At 44.8% G+C, this 23,677-nt stretch overlaps 1 protein-coding gene across 1 annotated transcript in view; it reads right to left on the bottom strand.

The window, feature by feature from the left end:
• The window catches only part of NBR1 (NBR1 autophagy cargo receptor), a 156,063-nt gene that overhangs the window by 82,131 nt on the left and 50,255 nt on the right, over window positions 1-23,677 (bottom strand). The window contains exons 5-6 of the mRNA XM_082271980.1: window positions 21,257-21,279; window positions 19,731-19,934 (exon numbers count right to left, since the gene is read on the bottom strand). Of these exons, the coding sequence (XP_082128106.1) occupies window positions 19,731-19,934; window positions 21,257-21,279 (227 nt within the window). The remainder of the gene's footprint in view (window positions 1-19,730; window positions 19,935-21,256; window positions 21,280-23,677) is intronic.

The raw sequence follows: 23,677 nt of genomic DNA, 5'->3' as shown, positions 1-23,677 counted from the left end.
GGACAGGGATGCCATATTACGCCTGGCCAGAGTTAAGGGGAACATTCCATTTGGAAATCACAAAGTAGCGATTTTCCCCGACTTCTCTGCTGAGGTCCAGAGACGCAGCAAGAGCTTTCTGGAGGTCAAACGCAGGCTGCGTATCAAGAATATCAAGTACTCCATGTTGTACCCAGCCCGTCTTAGAGTGGAGGGTGAGGACCGAGCCCACTTCTTTGAGGATCCGGAAACCGCCATCTCCTGGTTGGAAGGATTGGAAGCCAGAGCCTGACCACCTTGCCCTGGCGACTTCATGACACTTTCTCCCTGATTGCCTATGCCTTTCACTGCTGCAGGGGTGGAGGGGGTTTTGTAGATCCTGCGGAACTCAAGACTTTGCGTCCCCCTCCCCCCCCTCCCCCCTCATTTCCCTGGCCTACTGCTCCTGTGTTTGACCGGCGGAGCGTCCTAGCTCCATGAATGGAACTGTCTTTTCTGTTCTCTTCCTATGGATTTCCACCTGCCCATAGGCTTTGCTACCCAGCGATACACCTGTTGGTTTTCGCCCCCTACACCCGCTCAGGCGTGTGTTTGCGCCCAACTCCCCTGTTGCCCCCTGCGACTTTTGTTGGACCTGGGCCCCCGGGTCCCCTTGCTTATCCTAGCTGTATTTTGCTGTATTTTTGCTGACTATCCTGGGGGTCCCTGGCTCCCTGGTTTTGCTCTTTTCCAGTCGCATGTGGGCCTGTTCTGGTTGAGGCGCTTGTTTGGGAACATGCCCGCACAAGTTGGGGTTGGTGCAGGGCAGGGTGGGGGGATTGGGGTATTACCATTGTTTACAGTTTATATTTGGTACAATCTCTATACTGTTTATGTTCTATGCACATTGACCTCAAGTAATAACTGCCTGCTCTTTTACTGCCGTTTATTAATGCCAGTGTATGACCGTGAAATTGTTAGTTCTGTGGCCTTATTGCCTGAGATCCTGGGAGCCTCCGCTCCTCGCTCCGTATTACCCCTGCCATGGCCGCATTGAAATTGTTGACGTGGAATGTCAGGGGTATGCGCGATAAGATTAAACGGACGGCTGTCTTTAATGTCCTACGCCGTGTCCGGGCTGACGTTATAGTACTGGTGGAAACACACTTGGAGGGCCGCGTACAGCAGTCTCTCAAACGACCCTGGGTTGGCTGGGTGCAGCACTCCGCATATAGCTCGCACTCCAGGGGTGTGGCGCTTCTGGTGGCCAAGTCGGTACATTTCCAGCTCCTAGGGTCTCAGGTCGACCCAATGGGCAGATATGTCTTTCTCAAAACGTCAGTCTATGGGGAGTTGATGTTGCTGATGGCTTTCTATGTGCCCCCCCCCTTACTCTACTGTGGTAATAATGGAGGGATTGGCGTTTATGGCACAATGCCCGGGGGCCCCGGTGATCTGGCTGGGCGACTTTAACAATGTGATGGACTCGGGTCTGGATAGATCCGGTGGCGCCTCTCAGGCGCCTCCGGGGTCGTCCCCGACCAGGTTCTCCCGATTGTTGGAGGGCTTTGGTTTGGCCGACTCCTGGCGCAGCAAATACCCCACTCAGCGTGCGTACTCCTGCTTCTCGGCTGCACACCATTCTATGTCACGCATTGACATGATATTGTTGTCTCGAACCCTGCTCCCCAGGTTACTGGCGGCGGGCTTCGCCCCACGGACTGTCTGATCACTGCCCTTTTTGGATACTGTTGTCCTTGCCCTGTAATAGACCTCCCCCGGCCTGGCGCCTGAATCCCGCCTGGCTCCCCTTGGTGTCTGATGGGAACGACATTGAGGGGACCTGGACACAATTCTTTTCTGATAATGAGGGCACTGCCTCCCCGGCTGCGGTGTGGGAGGCATTTAAACTGTTTGCCAGATCCACTATGATTTCCAAAATCAAAGCTGTTAAGGCGCGGGCTGCCGAGGAGATCTCAAGGGCAACGACAAATTTAACTGAAGCTGAACAGGCCTTTATGGCGGACCCGACTCCGACACATGAATCCCAGTATAAATTGACCTCTAAAGTCCTTTCCCAACTTGAATATGAGAAGGCGAAATCTAAGATGTTTTTTCAGAAGCAGAATCTGTTTGCACATGGAGAGCGAGCGGGGAAACTACTCGCATATTTAGTCCATTGTGAGGATAGGCCCCCGGTAGTTATTACTTTAAAGGATGACCTGGGTAATGAGATCACTGATCCTGCTGCGGTGACACAGTGTTTCCGATCATTTTTTAGTACACTTTACACCTCTAAGGCCCCTGCTGACTGTACTGACATGCATGACTTTTTGGACTCTATTGACTTTCCCACTTTGACATCCGACCAGTTGGCGACCCTCGAGGCACCCATTTCTGTGGAGGAGATTGCAACAGCCGTGTCCAAGTTCCCTAGATCTAAGGCCCCCGGCCTAGACGGCCTCCCGATTGAGTTCTTCTCCCAATATTCGGAACTCCTTTCTCCTAAATTATTGGCTTTGTTTCAATCCCTGTTCAAGGATGCAGTCCTGCCTCTTTCTATGCGGGAGGCGTTAATTGTACTCATCCCCAAGCCGGGCAAGGACTTACACGCCCCGGAGTCTTACCGTCCCATCTCTTTGCTCCCAGTTGACACTAAAATCCTTGCGAAAATTTTATCCCTTCGTCTTAACAAGGTGATCCTTTCGCTCATACACTCGGACCAGGCCGGGTTCATGCCTGGGAGGAACACCTCATTTAACCTTCGCCGGTTATTCATGAATCTCCAGGCACAACACGACGGAATGGGTGGCAGGGTGGTGGTCTCCTTGGACACGGCTAAAGCATTCGACTCGGTAGAGTGGCCTTTTCTATGGACCTGCCTGGACTGATATGGCTTTGGACCTAATTTTATTAAGTGGGTCAAACTCCTATATAGCGCCCCGGTAGCTAGGGTCCTGGCCAACGGCTGGCAGTCGACCGCCTTCCCTTTATCCCGTGGCACTCGACAAGGGTGCCCCCTCTCCCCTCTGCTGTATGCCCTGGCCGCGGAACCCCTGGCGATGGCCATTAGAGCACATCCCGGGATTCGTGGCCTACGTAGGGGACCACTAGAGGAGAAAATCAGTATGTATGCTGATGACACTTTGCTGTATTTGGAAGACTCTCGAGAATCCCTGCTCACAGCCCTTTCTTTAATTGAACGGTACGGACGATTCTCCGGTTTTCAGATAAACTGGGATAAATCACAAATTCTTCCACTCGACGAGAGCCCGCAGGCGATCGCCCCCGCAAACCCGGCCTTACAATGTGTATCCCGCATTAAATACTTAGGGATTCAAGTGACAACTAGCTCAGCAGATTATGTCCCGGATAATGTTCAACCCTTGTTCCCTCTGCTTAAGGCTAAAATTCAAGTATGGTCTAAATTATCACTGGGAGTGATGGGTAGAGTCAATTTAATTAAAATGGTTCTCCTTCCCAAAATTCTCTATGTTGTATGGCACTCTCCTATTTATCTGCCACTCAAGCTGTTTAAGCAGATGGAATCGCTCCTCAAGACCTTTGTTTGGGGTGCTAACCGGCACAAGATCTCCTGGCGCAAGCTCAAGAATCCTACAAATCTAGGGGGGTTGGCCCTGCCGGATTTTAATCTGTACTATCTGGCAGCTCAGTTGTCCCAGTTCTTTCATATAGATTAAACGGATAGAGAGAGCTTCCTGACCCTGCTCTGCCCTGGGTGGGCTCATCCCCTCGGGGGCCCCTTCTAGTTATCCTTAGGGGCGTCAGGGGCTCGTTGGAGCCCCTGTGCCCCAGATCACTTCTATATCACTATTGTCGGATCTGGGAGGTAGTAGCGTCCAGGCTTCGATGCCCTCCATTCCACACCCTTACCCCTCTGTGGCATAATAGCACATTGCGTGAGTTTCTTTCCATCCCTGATCTGTCTGTATGGAGTGGGAGGGGTATTCTTCTCCTTAGCCATATCTCCACGACCACTGGTCTGCGGTCTTATGAGACCCTGCGAGACCAGTTTGCGCTCCAGGGCCCCATGCACTACAGATACTTGCAGCTCTCCCATGCCTATAGATATCAATTCCCTGATGGCCCTCCTGAGATGGAATCGATTACCACCCTTGAGATTGTTAAAAGTACAGAACCCAGTCACCTCATTTCCATGTTCTACTCTGAGCTCCACACACCTTCTTCGACCACTTTAGCTTTTGCACTTAAGACCCGCTGGGAGCGTAGTGTGGGGGCCATGGAGGATGAGGAGTGGGAGGATGCCCTGGAGACGTGCCGCAGAGTGTCGCCAAAACTGTCGGATCGCCTAACCCAGACCTTTATATTACACCAGGCTTATCTCACCCCACTTAGACTGTCCAAATATCACCCAGACTTGGCCCCCTCTTGTCCTATGTGCGGAGACCCTGATGCTTCCTTCTTTCATCTACTGTGGAGCTGTCCCCAATTACAGACTTTATGGCAACAGGTAGTCACATTTCTACATGACAAAATGGGGTCTCCTCTACAACTCTCTCCTAAAGAGTGTCTCCTGGGGGTCTATCCGGATGGAGAGATGCCCAAATCCACTATCATATTTCTTCAGGAAACCTTATTTATAGCACGAAAATTGATAGCCAGACGGTGGATGAGACCCACTCCTCCCACTTTAGGGTTGTGGATTAAGGAAATTAATAGTGTCATCCCATTTCATAAACTTCTATATAAACACAGGGGGTGCCCTCAGAAGTTCAACAAGATTTGGGACAAATGGGTGCAATGCCCTGATACGGCTCAGTAGTGATGTGGGTAGCTACTTTATGCTGACCGTCCTTGTTAAACCAATATTGTTTGCTTGAGTGTTGGGCCGCATGAAAGTAACTGACTACTGCCTTATTTTTTTTGTGTCTGTTCTGTCTCTAAGTGTTAATTACTGTGAATATTTGTATTCTTGTACCCGTGTATTATGAATATGGTCGAAGTTTCAATGCACGGTTTATCTTTGTATTGTACCAAAAGTTTCAATAAACCTCACTGTTTTGAAAAAAAAAAAAAAAAAATGGAGATGACTGCACCTGGTGCAATGATATCGTCTGAACAGCGACCGCATCCTATGAAATGCAGTCACAGGTGCCACTGCTGCTTAACACAATAGCCAGCAATGGAGATTCCTCCATCCACGAGGTTAACTTGGATGGGGGAATGGGCTGATTTTCTTTAGTTTAGCCGAAAGGCTGAACAAAAGAAAACAAAACATGTATAGGTAGCGTAAGATATTTACATGCTTCTAAGACAGTGCACTGGGCTATTTTTTTTTTTTTTTTTTAAAAAACACATCCGCAACAGTGGCACATTACACACAACAAACTAAAAAAAAAAAGTATACAGACAAACAGCAACGGTTCAAGTAATCCAAACAAAGCCGCTGGCAGCTACCGTAAGCATACAGACACCCATAATCAGCAGACATTAGCTTGAAAAAAAAAAAAAAAAAGGAAAGAAAAAAAAACTAAAAACTGAACTTAAAGTGTAAATCCGCTTTCGTGGGGAAAAAAAAAATCAGCGAATAAAGAAGAAAACAATATAGCGTATACAATTGCGACACAAATCATATTGTAATTGAATGTTATTAAAAATGAACTTTTCTTTTCAATCTGCAGCTGTTGTAATTTTCTGAAAATGCAATGCAATATGGCTACCTGGAGCTGTTCTGTACACAGAATTTTCTCAGAAGTCTGCCTAAGATACAAGTCAGATTTCTGGCATGCCCTGCAACAAACATGTCATTTTTAGTGAGATACTCCCAGTAGGGACACGTCTAAAGGGATGCAGGCCCAGCATCCTGCTACGTAGGATCGTATGTCTCTGTGGTTACATCACGAGCCACGCCCCCCGTTAGAATCACGCCCCTAGGGATACATTTAACCCACTGTTTACCAAGTTAACCCCTTCCCTGCCAGTGTCATTTTTACAGTAACAGTGCATATGTATATAGCACTAATTACTGTAGTAATGTCACTGGTACCCCCAAAAGTGTCAAAAATGTCAGTCATGGGTCCCATCTGTCCGCCGCAATGTCGAAGTCCCGCAAAAAAAAAAAAAATATCGCAGATCGCCGCCATTACTAGTTAAAAAAAAAACAATAAAAATGCCATTCCCGTAGTTAGTAAACGCAATAACTTTTGCGCAAACCAATCAAAATACACATTGCGATTTTTTACCAAAAATATGTAGCAGAAAACAAATTGGCCTAAAATGTTAAAAGTTTTTGATTTTTTAATTTTATTTGGGGGGGGAATTTCATATAAAAAAATTTTCGGGTACAATTCCTATGCTGGTATACAAACTTTTAATGGGAGATCACAGTATTAACTTGGTTTTTCCACTCTAACACTAAATGCTGAACTCTAGCTGCTGTCTTCCTGCAGCTACTCTGTCCATTTGTCCTTCTTACATCACTGGCCGCTATGTGCTCTATAAACCAATAATTGCTGTATAGTGATAGACTAAATATGGGTCTGCTTTAACCGTATATCCAGATAATTTTAGGACTTCCATATATAATTGCCCTGGAATTCTAGACAAAAAGTAGGCCTAAAGATATGCAAGTCCAAGTGCTGGAATGACACCTGTTAGTCCATTTGCTACTTCTGTCGGGTCCAATTATTGACCATAGATGTTGGCTGCTGGTATAGTCACCCTATGTGTCTAACCATTTCAGCTGTTTCCTATATCGCAATATACTGCACAATGCTATCCATGTATTAGCCGGCTTAACCTGTGAGTGTTGGCATTTATGTGACCCTGGGCTTATTTTAGATGTAACAATGTTGTCATTTTTAATATTCAGTGTGGAAACCACCAAGGCATTTTGTATTTGAATTAAACATATTAAAATTTTGAAATGGATAAAGGTTTTTTGCGGTTTGTCCTTGTGTCAGAACTACTTGATGGGGTCTTTCCCACAATCATTGTTAGGAGTCTGTCCCAGTTCTGAGAGTACCACCAGCGTGATTGGCAAGTCAGTATCCTTCTTTAAAATGGTCAATATATACTAGGTACCATTTTGGATCCCCGTATGTGTTTGAAGAGAAGTCAGTGCCTGCTCCCATAAGTCTCCTGTTAATGGGCCACAGTAGAAAGGATGAGGGTACGGTTTTGTTTCTCAGCCATTAAAATTCCATAGAGATGGGAATAAAATTGGATTTTTGGCTTACCGTAAAATCCATTTCTCTGATGTTCATTGACGGACACAGCTCCTGATCTTCTTAACCATTGGGTTATACCGCCCCCTACAGAATTAGGACACTAGGCAGAAAAAAAAAGTCTAGCTATACCTATGGGCAGTCCCAGGGGGTATACTCCTCCTCTCTGCTTTAGGTAGAATTAGGAAGAATTACAACACCACAGAGGGGTGGGTGCTGTGTCCGTCAATGAACATCAGAGAAATGGATATTACAGTAAGTCAAAAATCCAGTTTTCCCTTTTATTCATTGACAGATACAGCTCCTGATCTTCCTAACCATTGGGATGTCCCAAAGCAGTGTTAAACATGAGGGATGGGAAAAGCAAAGCTAAACTATAGCCAACCAGGTAAACAGGAGCTCAACCAGAACAACTGGAGCTCACCTGAAAAAAAACAATACACCTTCAAAGAGGACCAGGTCCTCTTAACAGCAGCCTGCAAAACCTTGAGGCCAAAAGAAGCATCCGCAGATGCCAACACATCCACTTTAAAGGAACTTTGTGAAAGTGTGCACCGACGATCAGTTGGCTTCCTTGCAAACCTGTAGAGTAGAGTGTGCATTGACAGGGAAAGTAGGAACCTGACCCTCGATGGAATAGGCCTGAATCCCAGTCTGTCTGATCCATCTTGAAATTTTCTGACTTCCTAAAAGACTCCTAGCTGTCAGGTACACCTTAATTGCCCGGACCACATCCAAGGCATGCAAAGCAATTTCCTTTAGATGTTTTGGCCTGGGGCACCAAAAAGGAACGAGGATGAACTCAAAGAGATTCACACCACACGATGTACGTCTTTCATGTACGATGGTAGATCTTCCTAGAAGTAGATTTCCTAGCTTTTATCAGCGTTGGAATCACCAACTCAGGCATTCCTCTTTTTCCGTACCTGGCGTCCAAGCCATCAAAGCCAGCGACTGTACAGCAGGATGGAAGATTGGCCCTTGGGACAGCAGATCCTCCCTGAGAGGAAGTTTCCAAGGAACGTTGGCGACTAGCCGTGCCAGATTGGCGTACCAAGCCTGACGAGGCCAGTCCAGGGCCACCAAGATAACCGGTATCCCTTATGACTCGATCCTGCGTAGAAGTCTTGGCAGAAGCTTGAGAGGAGGGAAGGCGAAAAATCAGACGATACTGACCCCACGGGGCCACCAGCGCGTATGTGGCATCCGCTGGAGGATCCAGTGACTGAGCCACAAACATCTGCACCTTTCTGTTGAGCTGAGACACCAACAGATCCACCTTGGGGATGCCCCACCGGAGACCCAACTGATGAAACACCTCTAGATGAAGGTACCACTCCCCTTGGCCAACACCTGCCGACGGAGGTTATCCTCCTGTTTTCCACCACCACAATGTGAACAGCAGAGAGTGCTGGAATGAGCTGTTCTGCCCACCTTCGAATGCCAGCTACCTCCAGAGCCGCCAGGACACTTCTTGTGTCCCCCCGGTGACTGACATAAGCCACGGCCGTGGCACTGTCCAATTGAATGCACACTGGACATCCTTGAACAGAATCCGTTTAATGTTCCAGGCACAGTCTGATTGCTCGGAGTTCTAGGACATTGATCAGTAGTCTGAACTCTTACAGTGTCCAGACCCCCTGGCATCCGTGGTGACCACTGTCCAATATAAGAGGAAGGATTTGCCCAGCCCCTTCGTTCTACTGGCTCAGTGTAATGTTCTGGTACCTCTGGTACCCTTATTTCCACATTCTCTCTTAAATATTGCGTCCCATCTTGCTATCCAAATGGAACGCATACACCTTTAAGGGCAATGACGTCATCGCCGGGCGCCGCTATGAGCGGCTATTTCAATCGCCGGCTTTCTCTCACTCATTGCTCGTTCAAACCGCATGTTGCCTTGTCTTGTCCAATGCTGCCGGAGCTTCAAGCTATTCCCCTTGCCTGAACAAGACCGGAACCTCGCTACCGATCCAGTATCTCGCTACCGGATTACTCCATTACTCTTGGACCTTGCTACTACTAACCCATCTAGTGATAAGTACCCCGCAGGGGATTCCTTCCTCAACCTAACTTTCACTATCTACTACTGCATACTAAAGGGACTATTACTATCTAAGCTATTTCTATCATCTGCATAGATTGCTAGCTCTTGGGACTACCATCACCTATCATTGCACTAGGTTACTCTCTCTTGCATACTTCATCTGCGGTCCCCTACCACCTGTTACTATACATGATTGCTAGAACCTATCTGCATACTATCATCACCTACCACTCTCCTGAATACTACTACTAAGTGCTCACCATTCTATTGCCTGTCTCTCACCTCTATTCTATCATATACATTCTATCACTCCAGGAACATCATATTGAGTGTATGTATATTTGCATAACAGGCTGTACACAGTGATGAAGTCCTGAGAGTTGGATACGTTGTTCAACACATTCTCTACATGACTACTGAGTGTAATAATTCTGCAGCTGCAAATCCATTCACTAACAAAAAACGCATGAGCGTTACAGATTGAACGAGCCTTACAAAATATGGATTCAGCAGAATTACCCACTCAAGTAATGCAACTAAAACAACAAGTAGATGCATTGATACTTGCTCTTACAGAGGTAAAAAACGAAAATCAGGCTTTAAGACAGCAGGTTGGCCGTCTTGCGCAGCTCTCTGCTGCTCAGCCCCGTGAGCCTAAGATAAACCCTCCTCTAGTGTTTACTGGTGATCGGAGTAAATTTTGTGAATTTAAAAACGCATGTCGATTGCTATTCTTGTTGAAACCTCATACCTACCCCACTGACCAAATCAAAGTCTGTACCACTATTTCCTATCTGACGGGTGATCCCCGGGCCTGGGCAGACTCTCTCTTTGAGAAAGATGACCCACTTCTTAACTCCTATCCTTTATTCCTAGCGCAACTCGCTAGTTTATATGAAGACCCCAATAGGCAGAGTACTGCTGATACCCAATTGAGGGCTTTAAAACAAGGAAGGAGACCTGTTGAGGATTTCGTGGCGGATTTCAAAAGATGGTCCCTTGATTCAGGGTGGAATGACACATCCTTGCGAACGCAGTTCAGACTCGGCCTATCAGAAGCCGTTAAAGACGAGCTCGCCCGAGCGGATTTACCTGACACCTTGGATGGCCTGATACAGACCAGTATCAATATTGACAGACGACTGCGAGAAAGAAAGGCTGAGAAGATGGGATTGCCATTGTCCAGTCCTTCTCGGATGTCGCCTGTTGACCCTACTCCTATGGAGGTAGGAATGATACGCCCACCTTTGACCTTTTCCGAACGTGCCAGGAGGAAAACCGAACATCTCTGCATGTACTGCGCATCCCCGGATCATTTGATAAACGGCTGTCCCCTTGTCCGCAAAAAAGAGGGTGAGTGTTCAAATGTCTTGCTAGGGGGACTAACAACTTCATTTTCTAATCCTTATCTTTTTATTCATTTGACATTACAGTGGGACCAAACTAGGATCACCACCAAGGCTATGGTCGACACAGGATCTTGTGGGAACTACATTGATACTTGTTTTGTTACCTTAAATAAAATACCTATTATTTCAAAACTTAAACCTGTCTCTGTTAGTTTCATTAACGGTATTCCGTTATCCTCTGGTCCCATCACTAATCAGACACAGGCACTCCTTGTCACTGCTGACGGGTCTCATGTGGAGACCACCACTTTTGATGTACTGACCTCACCACATTTTCCCATTATTTTGGGACTTCCCTGGTTACACATACATCAACCAATCATCGATTGGAAAACAAGAACTCTAACCTTCTCTTCTCACTACTGCGAAACCACGTGTAATCTCTCATCACATGGAAGGATCCTGTCTGTGGTGTCAGATGAGATTATACCAATATGTTATCAGGATTTGTCGGAAGTCTTCCTTGAGAAAAACGCTCAAGTGTTGCCTCCCCATAGGGACTATGATTGTTGTATCGATCTACTCCCTAATAGCAAATTGCCTTTCGGTCACGTTTATCCTCTTTCACAGGATGAACTCTCTCATCTCAAGGAATACTTGGATGAAAATTTGGCGAAAGGATTCATCAGACCTTCTACTTCCTCCACTGCTGCAGGACTCTTCTTTGTCCGCAATAAAGATTCAAGTCTCAGGCCTATTATTGATTTCAGACAATTAAATACCATTACAATAAAGGATCCTTATCCTTTACCTCTTATTCCTGAACTTATAGAACAGGTGCGCGGAGCTTCCTACTTTTCGAAATTGGACCTAAAAGGGGCATACAACTTAATTCGAATCCGTGACGGGGATGAATGGAAGACAGCATTCAGAACCAGATACGGACTGTTTGAGTACATCGTGATGCCATTTGGGTTGTGTAATGCTCCCGCAGCCTTCCAACGATTTATAAATGACATATTCAGAGTCTTGCTTGATGTTTGTGTTGTAGTATATCTGGACGATATACTTATCTATTCTCATTCCTTATCTGAACACATAAAACATGTAAGACTCGTGTTTTCAAGACTACTTGCACATAATTTATATGTTAAATTAAAAAAATGTTTATTTCATAAAGAGGAAGTACTATTCCTAGGATACATTATATCCAAAAATGGAATCAAAATGGACATGAGCAAAATATCCTGTATTCTGGATTGGCCTGTGCCAACAACTCGCAAAGCATTACAAAGATTCCTCGGATTCTCTAACTACTATAGAAAGTTCATCAAGAACTTCTCTGCTATTGTGAGACCTCTCACACAACTCACAAGTACAAAAAAACAATTCAAATGGTCAGAAGAAGCAAATGGAGCTTTCTGCTTGTTGAAATCAAGCTTTACTTCTGCTCCCATACTACGCCATCCAGACCCATCCCTTCAATATATTTTGGAGGTAGATGCGTCAAATATGGCAGTAGGAGCAGTTCTCTCACAACGACCAACAAACACTTCACCACTTCACCCAGTTGCTTTCTTCTCAAAGTCACTAAGCAGCCCCGAGGTGAATTACCCAGTGGGTGAAAAAGAGTTACTAGCCATAAAACTGGCATTAGAGAATTGGCGACACCTACTTGAGGGTACTCGATTGCCAATCCTTATATACACAGATCACAAAAACCTTCAATACCTTCAGACTAATAGAACTCTTTCCCACCGGCAGGTACGATGGTCATTATTCTTTTTGAGATTTAATTTTCTAGTGACCTATACACCTGCAGACAAAAATAAAAAAGCGGATGCGCTTTCACGATTAACCGAAGATAGCTACGCCGAGGTTCCCTCAGTTCCTATAATACCCTATGAACGTATTGTCGGTGTTGTCCGTTCCCTGAAGGAAGAGATTTTGCACAGCATAGGACTGGATTCACCTCCACCACAACTAAATGCTGATGCAGAAGGCTTCCTCTATTACAACGATAAACTATACATACCCCCTACTATGCGAACCAAGATCTTGGAATTGTCGCATGATGTACCTATGGCAGGACATATGGGTATGACTAAAACATTTAATTTACTTACTAGGCAATTTTGGTGGCCTGACATGAAGACGACCGTACAAAAGTTTGTTTCATCTTGTGACATCTGTGCAAGGTCCAAAATTGACACTACAAAACCATCGGGTCTACTTTGTAGTTTACCAATACCCCAGGTTCCATGGGAAGTGGTGTCCTTAGACTTTATAGTAGAACTACCACCTTCCAAAGGATTCAACACCATTTTAGTGTCAGTGGACCATCTGACCAAGATGGCACATTTCACTCCTATCCGAAGACTACCTTCATCCAAACAAACAGCGGAATTACTTGTGAAACATGTCTTTAAGTTACATGGTATTCCAAAAACACTTCTGTCTGACCGTGGTTCACAGTTTATCTCAAAGTTTTGGCAAGCTCTATGTCAGATTCTACGAATAGAGCGAAAACGTACTTCTCCTTACCACCCTCAGACCAACGGACAGACAGAAAGAGTCAACCAGTGCATTGAGCAATATCTACGTTGCTATACTTCATATCTACAGGACGATTGGGTGGACCTCCTCCCGCTGGCGGAATTCGCCTATAACAACGCGACCCACAGCACTACTAAACAAAGTCCATTCTACTTAAACTATGGGTTTCATCCCACACTTCTTCCACCACATATCTTGCCATCAAGTAATCCAGTGGCTTCTGATTATCTTACCCAAATAAAGGATTCCCTGGGTTTACTCAACACCACCATCTCACATGCCCATAGCCAACAAAAGAGGTACTACGACCTTCGTAGAAAACCCTCTCCCCAATATGCCATTGGGGATCTTGTTTGGCTTTCTACAAAAAAATTGAGATTAAAGATTCCTAGTAAAAAACTTGGACCTTTATTCCTGGGACCTTTCCCAATAAAGAAGCTTATTGGAAAAGCTGCAGTACAACTCACATTACCAACAGACCTCAAGATACATCCCATCTTCCATGTGTCTCTACTAAAGCCCCATGTTCCTAACCAAGGAATAAGGCCTACCATCTCACCTCCACCTCCTGTACAAGTTGAAGGCGGAGAAGAATTTGAGATAAAGGAGATTCTGGATTCTCGTATCCATAGAAGAAGACTCCAATATCTAGTACGATGGAAGAACTATGGGCCCCAAGACGACACCTGGCTGGATACCTCCGATATACATGCCCCTAGACTGATTCGCAATTTCCACTCGAAATACCCGGAAAAACCAGTTCTAGAGGCCTTCCGGAGCCGGCCTTAAGGGGGGGGGGGGGTACTGTAATGTTCTGGTACCTCTGGTACCCTTATTTCCACATTTCTCTCTTAATATTGCGTCCCATCTTGCTATCCAAATGGAACGCATACACCTTTAAGGGCAATGACGTCATCGCTGGGCGCCGCTATGAGCGGCTATTTCAATCGCCGGCTTTCTCTCACTCATTACTCGTTCAAACCGCATGTTGCCTTGTCTTGTTCAATGCTGCCGGAGCTTCAAGCTATTCCCCTTGCCTGAACAAGACCGGAACCTCGCTACCGATCCAGTATCTCGCTACCGGATTACTCCATTACTCTTGGACCTTGCTACTACTAACCCATCTAGTGATAAGTACCCCGCAGGGGATTCCTTCCTCAACCTAACTTTTACTATCTACTACTGCATACTAAAGGGACTATTACTATCTAAGCTATTTCTATCATCTGCATAGATTGCTAGCTCTTGGGACTACCATCACCTATCATTGCACTAGGTTACTCTCTCTTGCATACTTCATCTGCTGTCCCCTACCACCTGTTACTATACATGATTGCTAGAACCTATCTGCATACTATCATCACCTACCACTCTCCTGAATACTGCTACTAAGTGCTCACCATTCTATTGCCTGTCTCTCACCTCTATTCTATCATATACATTCTATCACTCCAGGAACATCATATTGAGTGTATGTATATTTGCATAACAGGCTGTACACAGTGATGAAGTCCTGAGAGTTGGATACGTTGTTCAACACATTCTCTACATGACTACTGAGTGTAATAATTCTGCAGCTGCAAATCCATTCACTAACAAAAAAAGCATGAGCGTTTCTAGGAACTGCGGATTCTTGTCCCATTTGCCCAGAATCTCCCTTTGCAGGGACTTCTTATGAAACTGTGCAGACGGAACCGCCTTGAAGGTAGACACCATCAGGCCCAGCACCCGCATGCTAGTCCAGGGGGATGACCATCTGCTGGACAGCAAAGACAAATTACAGCCTGCAGTTTCTGGGGTTTGTCTACAGGAAGAAGCACTTCGGCCAATGCCGAAGCCAGAGTCAGACCCAGATAGTCTAGCTTTGTGGACGGAACCAGAGCAGACTTCTGAAAATTCAGCATCCAGCTGAACTCCCTCAGAGTTCATATGGTGATCGCCAAGTTTTCCACCAGAGCAGTAGGAGACTCCGCTCGCAGAAGGAGGTCATCAAAGTGGCCCAGACCCACGATCCCCCACAGACATAACAAGGCTAGCATCAGGGCCAACACTTTTTGATTTTGATACTTTTTCAGTTGCCCCTGAGGGCCGAAAAAACGTATGAGCCGAGAAAGATGGCCCATCTCTATGACGAGGGTCCTTGCTCTTACTAGCCCGCGGAAGAAAAGTACCCTTCCCCCGTGAGACCTTTAATGATGTCATCAAGGGTAGCTCCAAACATGCGATCTCCTTGAAAAGGAAGATCAGTCAAAGCCTTTTTAGAAGTCTGGTCCGAAGACCAGCATTTGAGCCAAAAAATATGCCAAAGGACCACTGCCGAAACAGAGAGACTAGCAACTTTTTTTTTTTTTTTTTTAAGCCTGTAGCGTGTGAAACACACTCAAAAGACTTCACCCGGTGCATAAAAAAGTGCACACACACACAAACGTGAGGAACACAAAAAGTGCACAGGGTGTGCGAAACAAATGGTCTTCCCTCCGAAGAGGTAGGACCCGAACCTCGATCCCCCGGGGCGCAAGACTCCTGACAGGGATTTAAGGTACTCATGGTCTGTCTGGCCGGAACCAGACTGACCCCGTTCTTCAGGGGGACTGCTGAAACAGCCCACCCCGAGTACTAAGTGGGGCTCCCCCAAAGGGAGACCCCATGGGAGAGGGCGAACTAAGCCAAAAGGCCATATCCACCCCCTCCCAAGACTCAAGGCTGGGCCCGAGGACCCACACCCTACAAGTCGTGCAAAAAAGAAAACAAAGGTGATAGTGCAGGTGACAAACTACAAAGAAAAAGAGATGAACAAACAAAGAAGTGGGGGAAGGGGAAGTGGGGAAAGTGCTATGGTGCCATGTGAGGAACCAAGGCAGGCCTTCCAGCCGGAATAAAAAATTCCTCTGGTGCAAGCCAAAAGGCCTGTCCCAAGAGGCAGGTGTGAAAAAGGTGTGCATAGTGCAGTGACCAAGGTGCCGAAAAAACTCACAGCGAGCTGCCCCTCACCAGTGAGAAATTAAGGCACCCCTGGGCTGCCACCCCAGGGGCACTTACACTACGGGCTTTTTCAGTCTCAGCCCCTGGCCAGACCCAGTGTAGCCCTTACCTACCAGGAGGTTTGGAACATGTACAGCTTAGGGAGAGCCTGCCTACAACTGGGGACAAGCCTTTTGCAAGGCCAGATTCAACCCAGGAGGAAAGGCCCACGCACCGCCATCCACATTCCTCACCAATTACATCCGGGAGCAATACTAACCGTCTTTTCCCAGCATTCTTGCTCCCTTCAAACTGGTAGGGGCGGACCCATTCAAATCAGGAAGGCAATGGAACCATCCGGCTTTCTCTGGTTTGGCCTACTCCGGTCCTCCAGTTACGCCCAGAGCGCCCCGGTTAACTTCGGCCACCACCGATACTAACCTTCCGGTTCCATACCAACACTGATAAGAACAGATACTACACTTGATCTTAGCCAAAAGGCCGAGAAGCGATACTAGCAACTAGGGGAGCCGCAACCAAAGTGGCATCACAGATAAACTGCAGCCCCTGGACCAACTGGTCCGCCAGCTCAGCAAAGGCTGCTCCCCCTCCAGGTCACAGCGTAAAAGTCTCCTATCTCGTGGAAGTCTTGTCAGAGGAAACGTGTCGCGCCGTCACTCGCGTCATCCCGCTCGTCCGCGCTGCAGCCGGACGCGGGACCGCTCAAGGCTCAATTCTGCTACATGCCCGTACTCTTGTTGATACATGCAAGTGTAACTGCCTGAATTTTATGTAATAAGCTGGGGGTAATGCACTATTGTTGGTCCACTTGAATCTTTTTGCATATGGTAATTGCGGAGCCATAAGGAGACAGGACACCATCCACCTATCAATCTTAGGATAGTTATATCAGCTAACAGCTATACTCTGGAGAGAGGGGAGCTTTATTCCCTAGACTATGTTCATCTGACATCTGGAAAGCGGCTTGTAGTGTGCTCACACGCCGGGTGAAGGTGCATGGGAATTGAGTTGGCATTGTTGTATGCAAATTTCTCACGCTATATATAGATCTATCTGGTAAGAAGACTAACCTGTTGGTGGTGGGGACCGTCTCATGTGGATATCACATTTATTGAATTGAGTTACATTATTTACATCATCATCCAAGTCACAGAAGTTTAGTGGTTCATTTTTGCACGTTATTACACACGGGTGGACTTTCAACCTCTGGATTTTTTTCTCTTCATATATGTTTTAATCATATTTGCACCATTGTGATTAGTGGTATATTTATTAAGTCTAGCGCACCAATTATTTTCTACACATATTTAACCACTTAACGACCAGCCACGTAGATCTACGTCGGCTGACTTTGAGTGGTTATACCGGGATGATGCCTCTAGCTAGAGGCATCATCCCGGTACCGTTGTTTGAAGCCGGCGGTCGGCTTTCCGTCGGTAACGATCGATGCGGCTCGGGAGCCGCTCGATCGTTACCCGGGGGGGCGGGAGGGGACGTCCCCCCCCTCCCGCCGCCTTCCGCGGCTTTGCTCGGGGCTCCCGTCCCACCGGGAGCCCCGAGCACCCAGCCGGCACGTCCGCCGGCTGGATGGAGTCCCGATGAATGCCGGAAACGGCATTGATCGGGTCTCCGATGACGTAACCCGGAGGCGGCGTCCATGACGTCACCTCCGGGTTACCGTGCCGCAAAAGGCGGCAGATTTAAAAAACGGCTGTATGCAAAAATGCCGTTTTTGGCGTTTTGCATACAGGGAAGTGTAGTGGAGGGGTCTAGGGTCTTTTAGACCCTCGATCCCTCCATAAAGTGTACCTGTCACACATATTGCTGTCACAAGGGATGTTTACATTGCTTGTGACAGCAATAAAAGTGATCAGATTTTAAAAAAACCTGTAATAAAGTTAAAAAAAAAGAAAAAATAAATAGGAAAAAAAAAAAAAAATTAGCCGCCCCCGTCACCGTTAGCTCGCGCACAAAAAAAACGTATACGCAAGTCGAGCCGCAAATGAAATCGCTGTTCAAACCACACATGTGAGGTATCGCCGCGATCGCCAGAGCGTGGGCAATAATTTAAAAAAAAGAGCTACACTCTAACTCAAAACTGGTAACCGTTAAATAAATTTAAAGCGTCGCAGATTGAGATCTCTATTGACCGTAGTTTGTCGCCATCCCACGGGGGGGGCGCAATTTTAAACCGTAACATGTTTGGTATCTATTTACTCGGCGTGACATGTTCTTTCACAATATACAAAAAAAATGGGCTAACTTTACTGTTTAGTATTTTTTTAAATTAGTGAAATGTGATTTTTCAAATTTTTTCCAAAAAAATGGCGTTTTAAAGACCGCTGCGCAAATACCGCGTGACAAAAAATTTTGCAATGACCGACATTTTATTCTCCAGAGTCTTTGCTAAAAAAATATATATAATGTTTGGGGGTTCTAAGTAGTTTTCTAGGAAAAAATACTGGTTTTAACTTGTGAACAAAAAGTGTCCGAAATAGGGCTGGGGGTAAAGTGGTTAAGCACAACACCTTGGTAGCAGTTTTACGGAGTTTATCAGCGCACCCTTTATTTTACACATGTTTTGAAAGCTAGCTGTGCTGTTGCTGGATAGGATTGAATGAATCACAATTAGAACTCAATCCTGCCCAGTTAAATATGCTGATCAGTGTGATGAAATTTTATTTAACAAATCTAATTTACCAAGGGCCAGTATAAAGATTTGGCAGATAGGCCTTATATCCAAAAACATTATACAGTGGTGGACAAATTTCTTAATATGGGGGGCTTCAAGTGCAGGTCCGACGTCACTAAAGGGCCACACACTCATGATACAGGAGATGGCCAGAGACTGTGGACATAATACAAGAGATGGTCAAAGATTGTATTTGTGATGCAAGAGATGGCCAGAGATTGTGGACATGATAGAAGACATGGTCAGAGAGAGCAGATATAATACAACAGATGATCATAAACCGCAGACATGCTGAAGCAGATGGTCAAAGACTGAACATGCTGTAGGAGTTGTTGGAAACATGCTTTAGGAAACTGTCAAAGACTGGACACATTACATGAGACTGCTAAAAATCACTACTATAACAGGGCAATAGGGAAAGGGTCTGCAGGGGGCCCAAGGGCTACACAAAAAGTGCCAAAGTGCAGCAGGCTGGGTCACCAGGGACATATATTATTTACTATGAAGGAAAGGGTAATAATATAGCAGTATAGGAAAGATTTATTCATGGGAAGATAAATTAAGCTACAGAATGTCCTAACGTAGCAGGGAAATGAATGGCCCGTTTACCTGTTTACAAAGCAAAGGGCAACTGGCTTGTGGGCATAATAAAGAATAATTTTTCTCCTGCGCACAATGAAAAGTATGTATATCAGTTTTTTCCCCATTTATTACATATTTTTGTCACTGCAGAAGCCAAATTAACTCCATGCAGTGAACCCCCTCTACATTTTTAGGCATATAGGAATGCTGTGCTATTGTATAGGAAATAGTCATAGTTATAAAATTACATATTTTACATGAAGCCAAAGGAACACTGTAAAACAACTAAAGCTACAATGTGTATTAGAGTTTCAGGTAAAACATATGAACATGAATGTACATAATTGTGTAATTACCATCATCACTGTAGAGGTTTCTTCGTTTTGCCTCTCCGGTTCTGCTGACCTATGTACCAGGGTACACTGTGCCAGGGACCTATTGACAGCACAAACTGCAGTGGCTGTGCCTGACTCTGATGTTTTAATGGACCGGGTGGTCTGAAACTGTGGATTCTTGTCATACACAATCATCTGAAGGATTCCTCCCTGCTTTACCGCAATCTAAATACAGGAAGAAATATTTAGCACATCATGTAGGTCATCATAAAACAAAAATTTTCACAGATAACTAATATAACCAGTAAAAAACTAATATGCTGGCCAATGAAATGAACGAATGCCCAAATACTTGAAGCACCTGAATGCATCTAAACGCACCCAAACTCACTGAAAAACGTAGCTTGAGGAGCATTTTAATGCTGTCAGGAGAAAGGCCTAGTGTGCATGAGGCCTAATAATGAAGATCTGCCTGAACAATACAGACAGGGTTAAGTATGACAAATACAGCTGCCAGTCCCTTCAACAAAAAGAGTTACCTAAGATTTTTCTTTGCTGGAGGTCCAGAATAGAGAATCTAAACAAGGTAAGCTGCAATTTGTAAACTATACTATGTCAATGGGGACATGTAACAAATATAAAGAAGGCGTTATCCCAATTTGACTGCAAAAATGAAAATGCACTTTAAGGCCCCTTTCACACTATCTGTCTGTCGGACGGATTCCGTTTTTCCCAGCGGGGGATCGAGCCGCCAATCCCCCGCTGAGCAGGAGGATGACAGCTGTGTCTCCGCGCTGTGTGCAGAGACACAGCTGTCAGTTCCCCATGCATCTCTATGGGGGAAACCGGATGGGAACGGACCGTTGGTCCGTTCTCATCCCATCCGCTAGGCGGATGGAAAATAGGGTTTCCATCCGTCCAGATTTGATGGATCAGATGTCAGCGGACATGTCTCCGCTGACATCCGACGCCCCATAGGGATGCATGGGGGGACCGTTCAGATCCGCCAAAAAAACGAACAGGCGGATCTGAACGGTCCGCCTGTGTGAAAGGGGCCTTAGATTCATCCCATCAACACCCTTAGGGTTAGTCTAACCAACTAACCTAAGGGTTAGCATTTAAGTATAGCTAAAGGCAAAGCTTTTTTTTTTTTTAGTTTTAGATAGAGGCGGGATGGATTAGAAAACCTGTCAGATTTTTATTGCTATCTGTGCCCCCATTAGGGAGACTCATACTCGCTATTTGTCCTGTTTACCGTTATCGCCGAGAATGAAAGTAAAATCAATATTTTTCCCACCAAAATAGGAAGAGAGGGGAAATCTTCCAGAGGGGACACTAGTTCTGATGGCAACCAGGGAAACCCTCAACTAAAAACCTAATCACTAACACCAAATTAAACCGCCGCAGCAGTATACAAATAGTACCTAATGCCTAAAGCATTGGCACCAATAGATACCTCTCTGCACCAAAAATTAACCGCCTTTCCTCAATGATCACCGTATTACAGAAAACGTCATAAAAAACAAAACCGTATTATATTTGCATACCTTTAAAGCTTCTTCATATTCATCTGTAACAAAACAAAAATGATTTCTTCATAAATGGCTTTGTTAGTTTTAAAGCACACAAAATAAATCAGATACATACTGGTTCAGTTTTATAGCTGTAAAGTAGGTTTTCCTTCAATTGGGTTCAAGTGAACGTTTACAGCACAGAAAAATGTGAGCTGCCATTGCCGACTTTCAATGACAATGGCTTTACTACAAATACTTAGCAAGTCACTGACCCAGAACATGTATGGAGCCAGTTACATCAGCAAAATCTATACCTCTGCCCTGTATACTTGTTTAAAGTCAGTGACTCATTAGGTAGTGAGGCCTTCAGGGTGACATCTCTGAAATCCGTACCTTTAAAATCAAAGCCAGCAATGGTAGCTTCCGCATTTCAATCCTCGGGTTTTCTAAGCTGGTATTTTCTCATTCTGGTTTACATATGTCATTTTTGTGTTTGCACCTATGTGACTAAATGACAATTAAATTCAGAATCTTACAGATCTGATGTAAACCAGCTGGCAAATCTTCACCAGGTAATCAAACAACTCTGCTATTCACTTTCACCTTTTGATCAGAAAGCAACCTGCAGTATGATTCTAGTCTGATTTGTATAAATGACTATTATATATATATATATATATATATATATATATATATATATATATGTACAATACAAGCTGACTGCAGATCCTGGCAATTCTCGCCAAAATGAATAAAAATCCAATCAATTGCTTTTTCCTGGCATGGGTTTTCCCACTAGGGGCCAATTAACCCTAAACATAGTATTGGTTGATTTCGGTTTACCTCGATTCACACCTATGCATGTTGCTTTTGAGCGTTTCTGAATTGCTTTTTACTGTGCTTTCAATGTTTTTTTACCACGATTCTAAAGAGATTTATGTTTTACCTTTGTTATGCTTTTTGGTTTTTTTTTTAAAGAAATTAAAAAAAAAAAAAGAAAAAAAAGAAGGCGTCTGCCTCTTGCAATCCACTGTACAGCAGAGCTCAGACTGAGATGGATAAGCAGCAAAAGAAGATATGCTGAAGAGCTCATGTGCTGACATGGAGCATGGTGATAGTAGTGTAGAGTATAGCAATAGAAAAATAAGCTGCTTCTCCTTTCACTGTCCAGTTACAGGCTTGGGTGGGTGGCACCAGACCTGTATATGTTACAGCAAGGAAAAAAAAAAAAAAAAAAAAAAAAAAAAAAAAAAAAAAAAAATCGGGTCCCATCCCAGCCAGACAGGTTGTGGCGCATTGTTGAGCAATGTAGATCTCAGATCAAAAATAGATAGACTGAAATACAAATCCTTTTGGCTGAAAACAAAAAAAAAAAAAAGCTTCCATGTATAGCTGTGTATTAGCTTATAATTTCAGCTATGATTAAGCACGAAATAGGTTGTGAAACGCTTTAGCTGTATTGTATGCTGTATCTGCTTACCTTGTTTGCTGTATATAGTGTCGTGTTTTTGACTCAAAAAAAAAGGTGTATTTATTGGAGTGCAGCCATCCACACATTTCTTCATACCACATCACCTGCTACGAGCAAGGTCAGCACCCTTTGTTTGTGCAGTGGAGGTAGAACACATAAGGGTGACTACTTTGAGCGGTGTGCTACTTTCCCCTGATCACTGTTTGGCCACAGCAGCCTACTCTAGGAAGAGTCCATTAATGGATGATGGAGGTCACTGTGCTCATTGGGACCTGCTGCATACATTTTTCTCTACCCTTCCCTAGATCTGTGCTTCGATACAATCTTGTCTCGGAGGTCTACAGACAAATCCTTGGACTTAATGGCTTGGTTTGTGCTCTGACATGAATGGTTAACCGTGGTACCTTATATACACAGGTGTGCGCCTTTCCAAATCATGTCCAATAAACGTAAGTAACCACAGAAGGACTACAATCAAGTTGTAGGAATATCTCAAGGAATATGATCAGTGGAAACAAGATGCACCAGAGCACAATTTTGAGTGTGATGGCAAAGGCTGTGAATACTTTTGTACACGTGATTTTTTTCGTTCTATATTATTAATAAATTTGCAAAGATTTCAAACAATTTTTTTTCACATTGTCATTATGGGGTATGGTTTGTCGAATTTTGAGGAACATAATGAATTTAATCTATTTTGGAATAAGGCTGTAACATAAGAAAAGGTGGAAAAAATGAAGTGCTGTGAATACTTTCCGGATGCACTGTATATGACCCAGGTCATAGCAGAACACAGTTCTCATCAAGAACACAGAATAATGAAGAAAAAACTACCGGCTAAGTCATCATGGGACTGGAACTATGACTCTATGTTCTGTTAACATTGTTACTCGAATTTAAAAAAACTCATCAGTCCACCTAGTTCAAGCAATCTAACAAAAACAAACACATTGCAAACCTACATATATCTCTAAATTCACAAC

This window comes from Pelophylax lessonae (assembly GCF_965119305.1).
Source record: "Pelophylax lessonae genome assembly, chromosome: 11".
Taxonomy (NCBI): Eukaryota; Metazoa; Chordata; class Amphibia; order Anura; family Ranidae; genus Pelophylax; species Pelophylax lessonae.
This window is presented reverse-complemented; position numbering and strand designations above follow the sequence as displayed.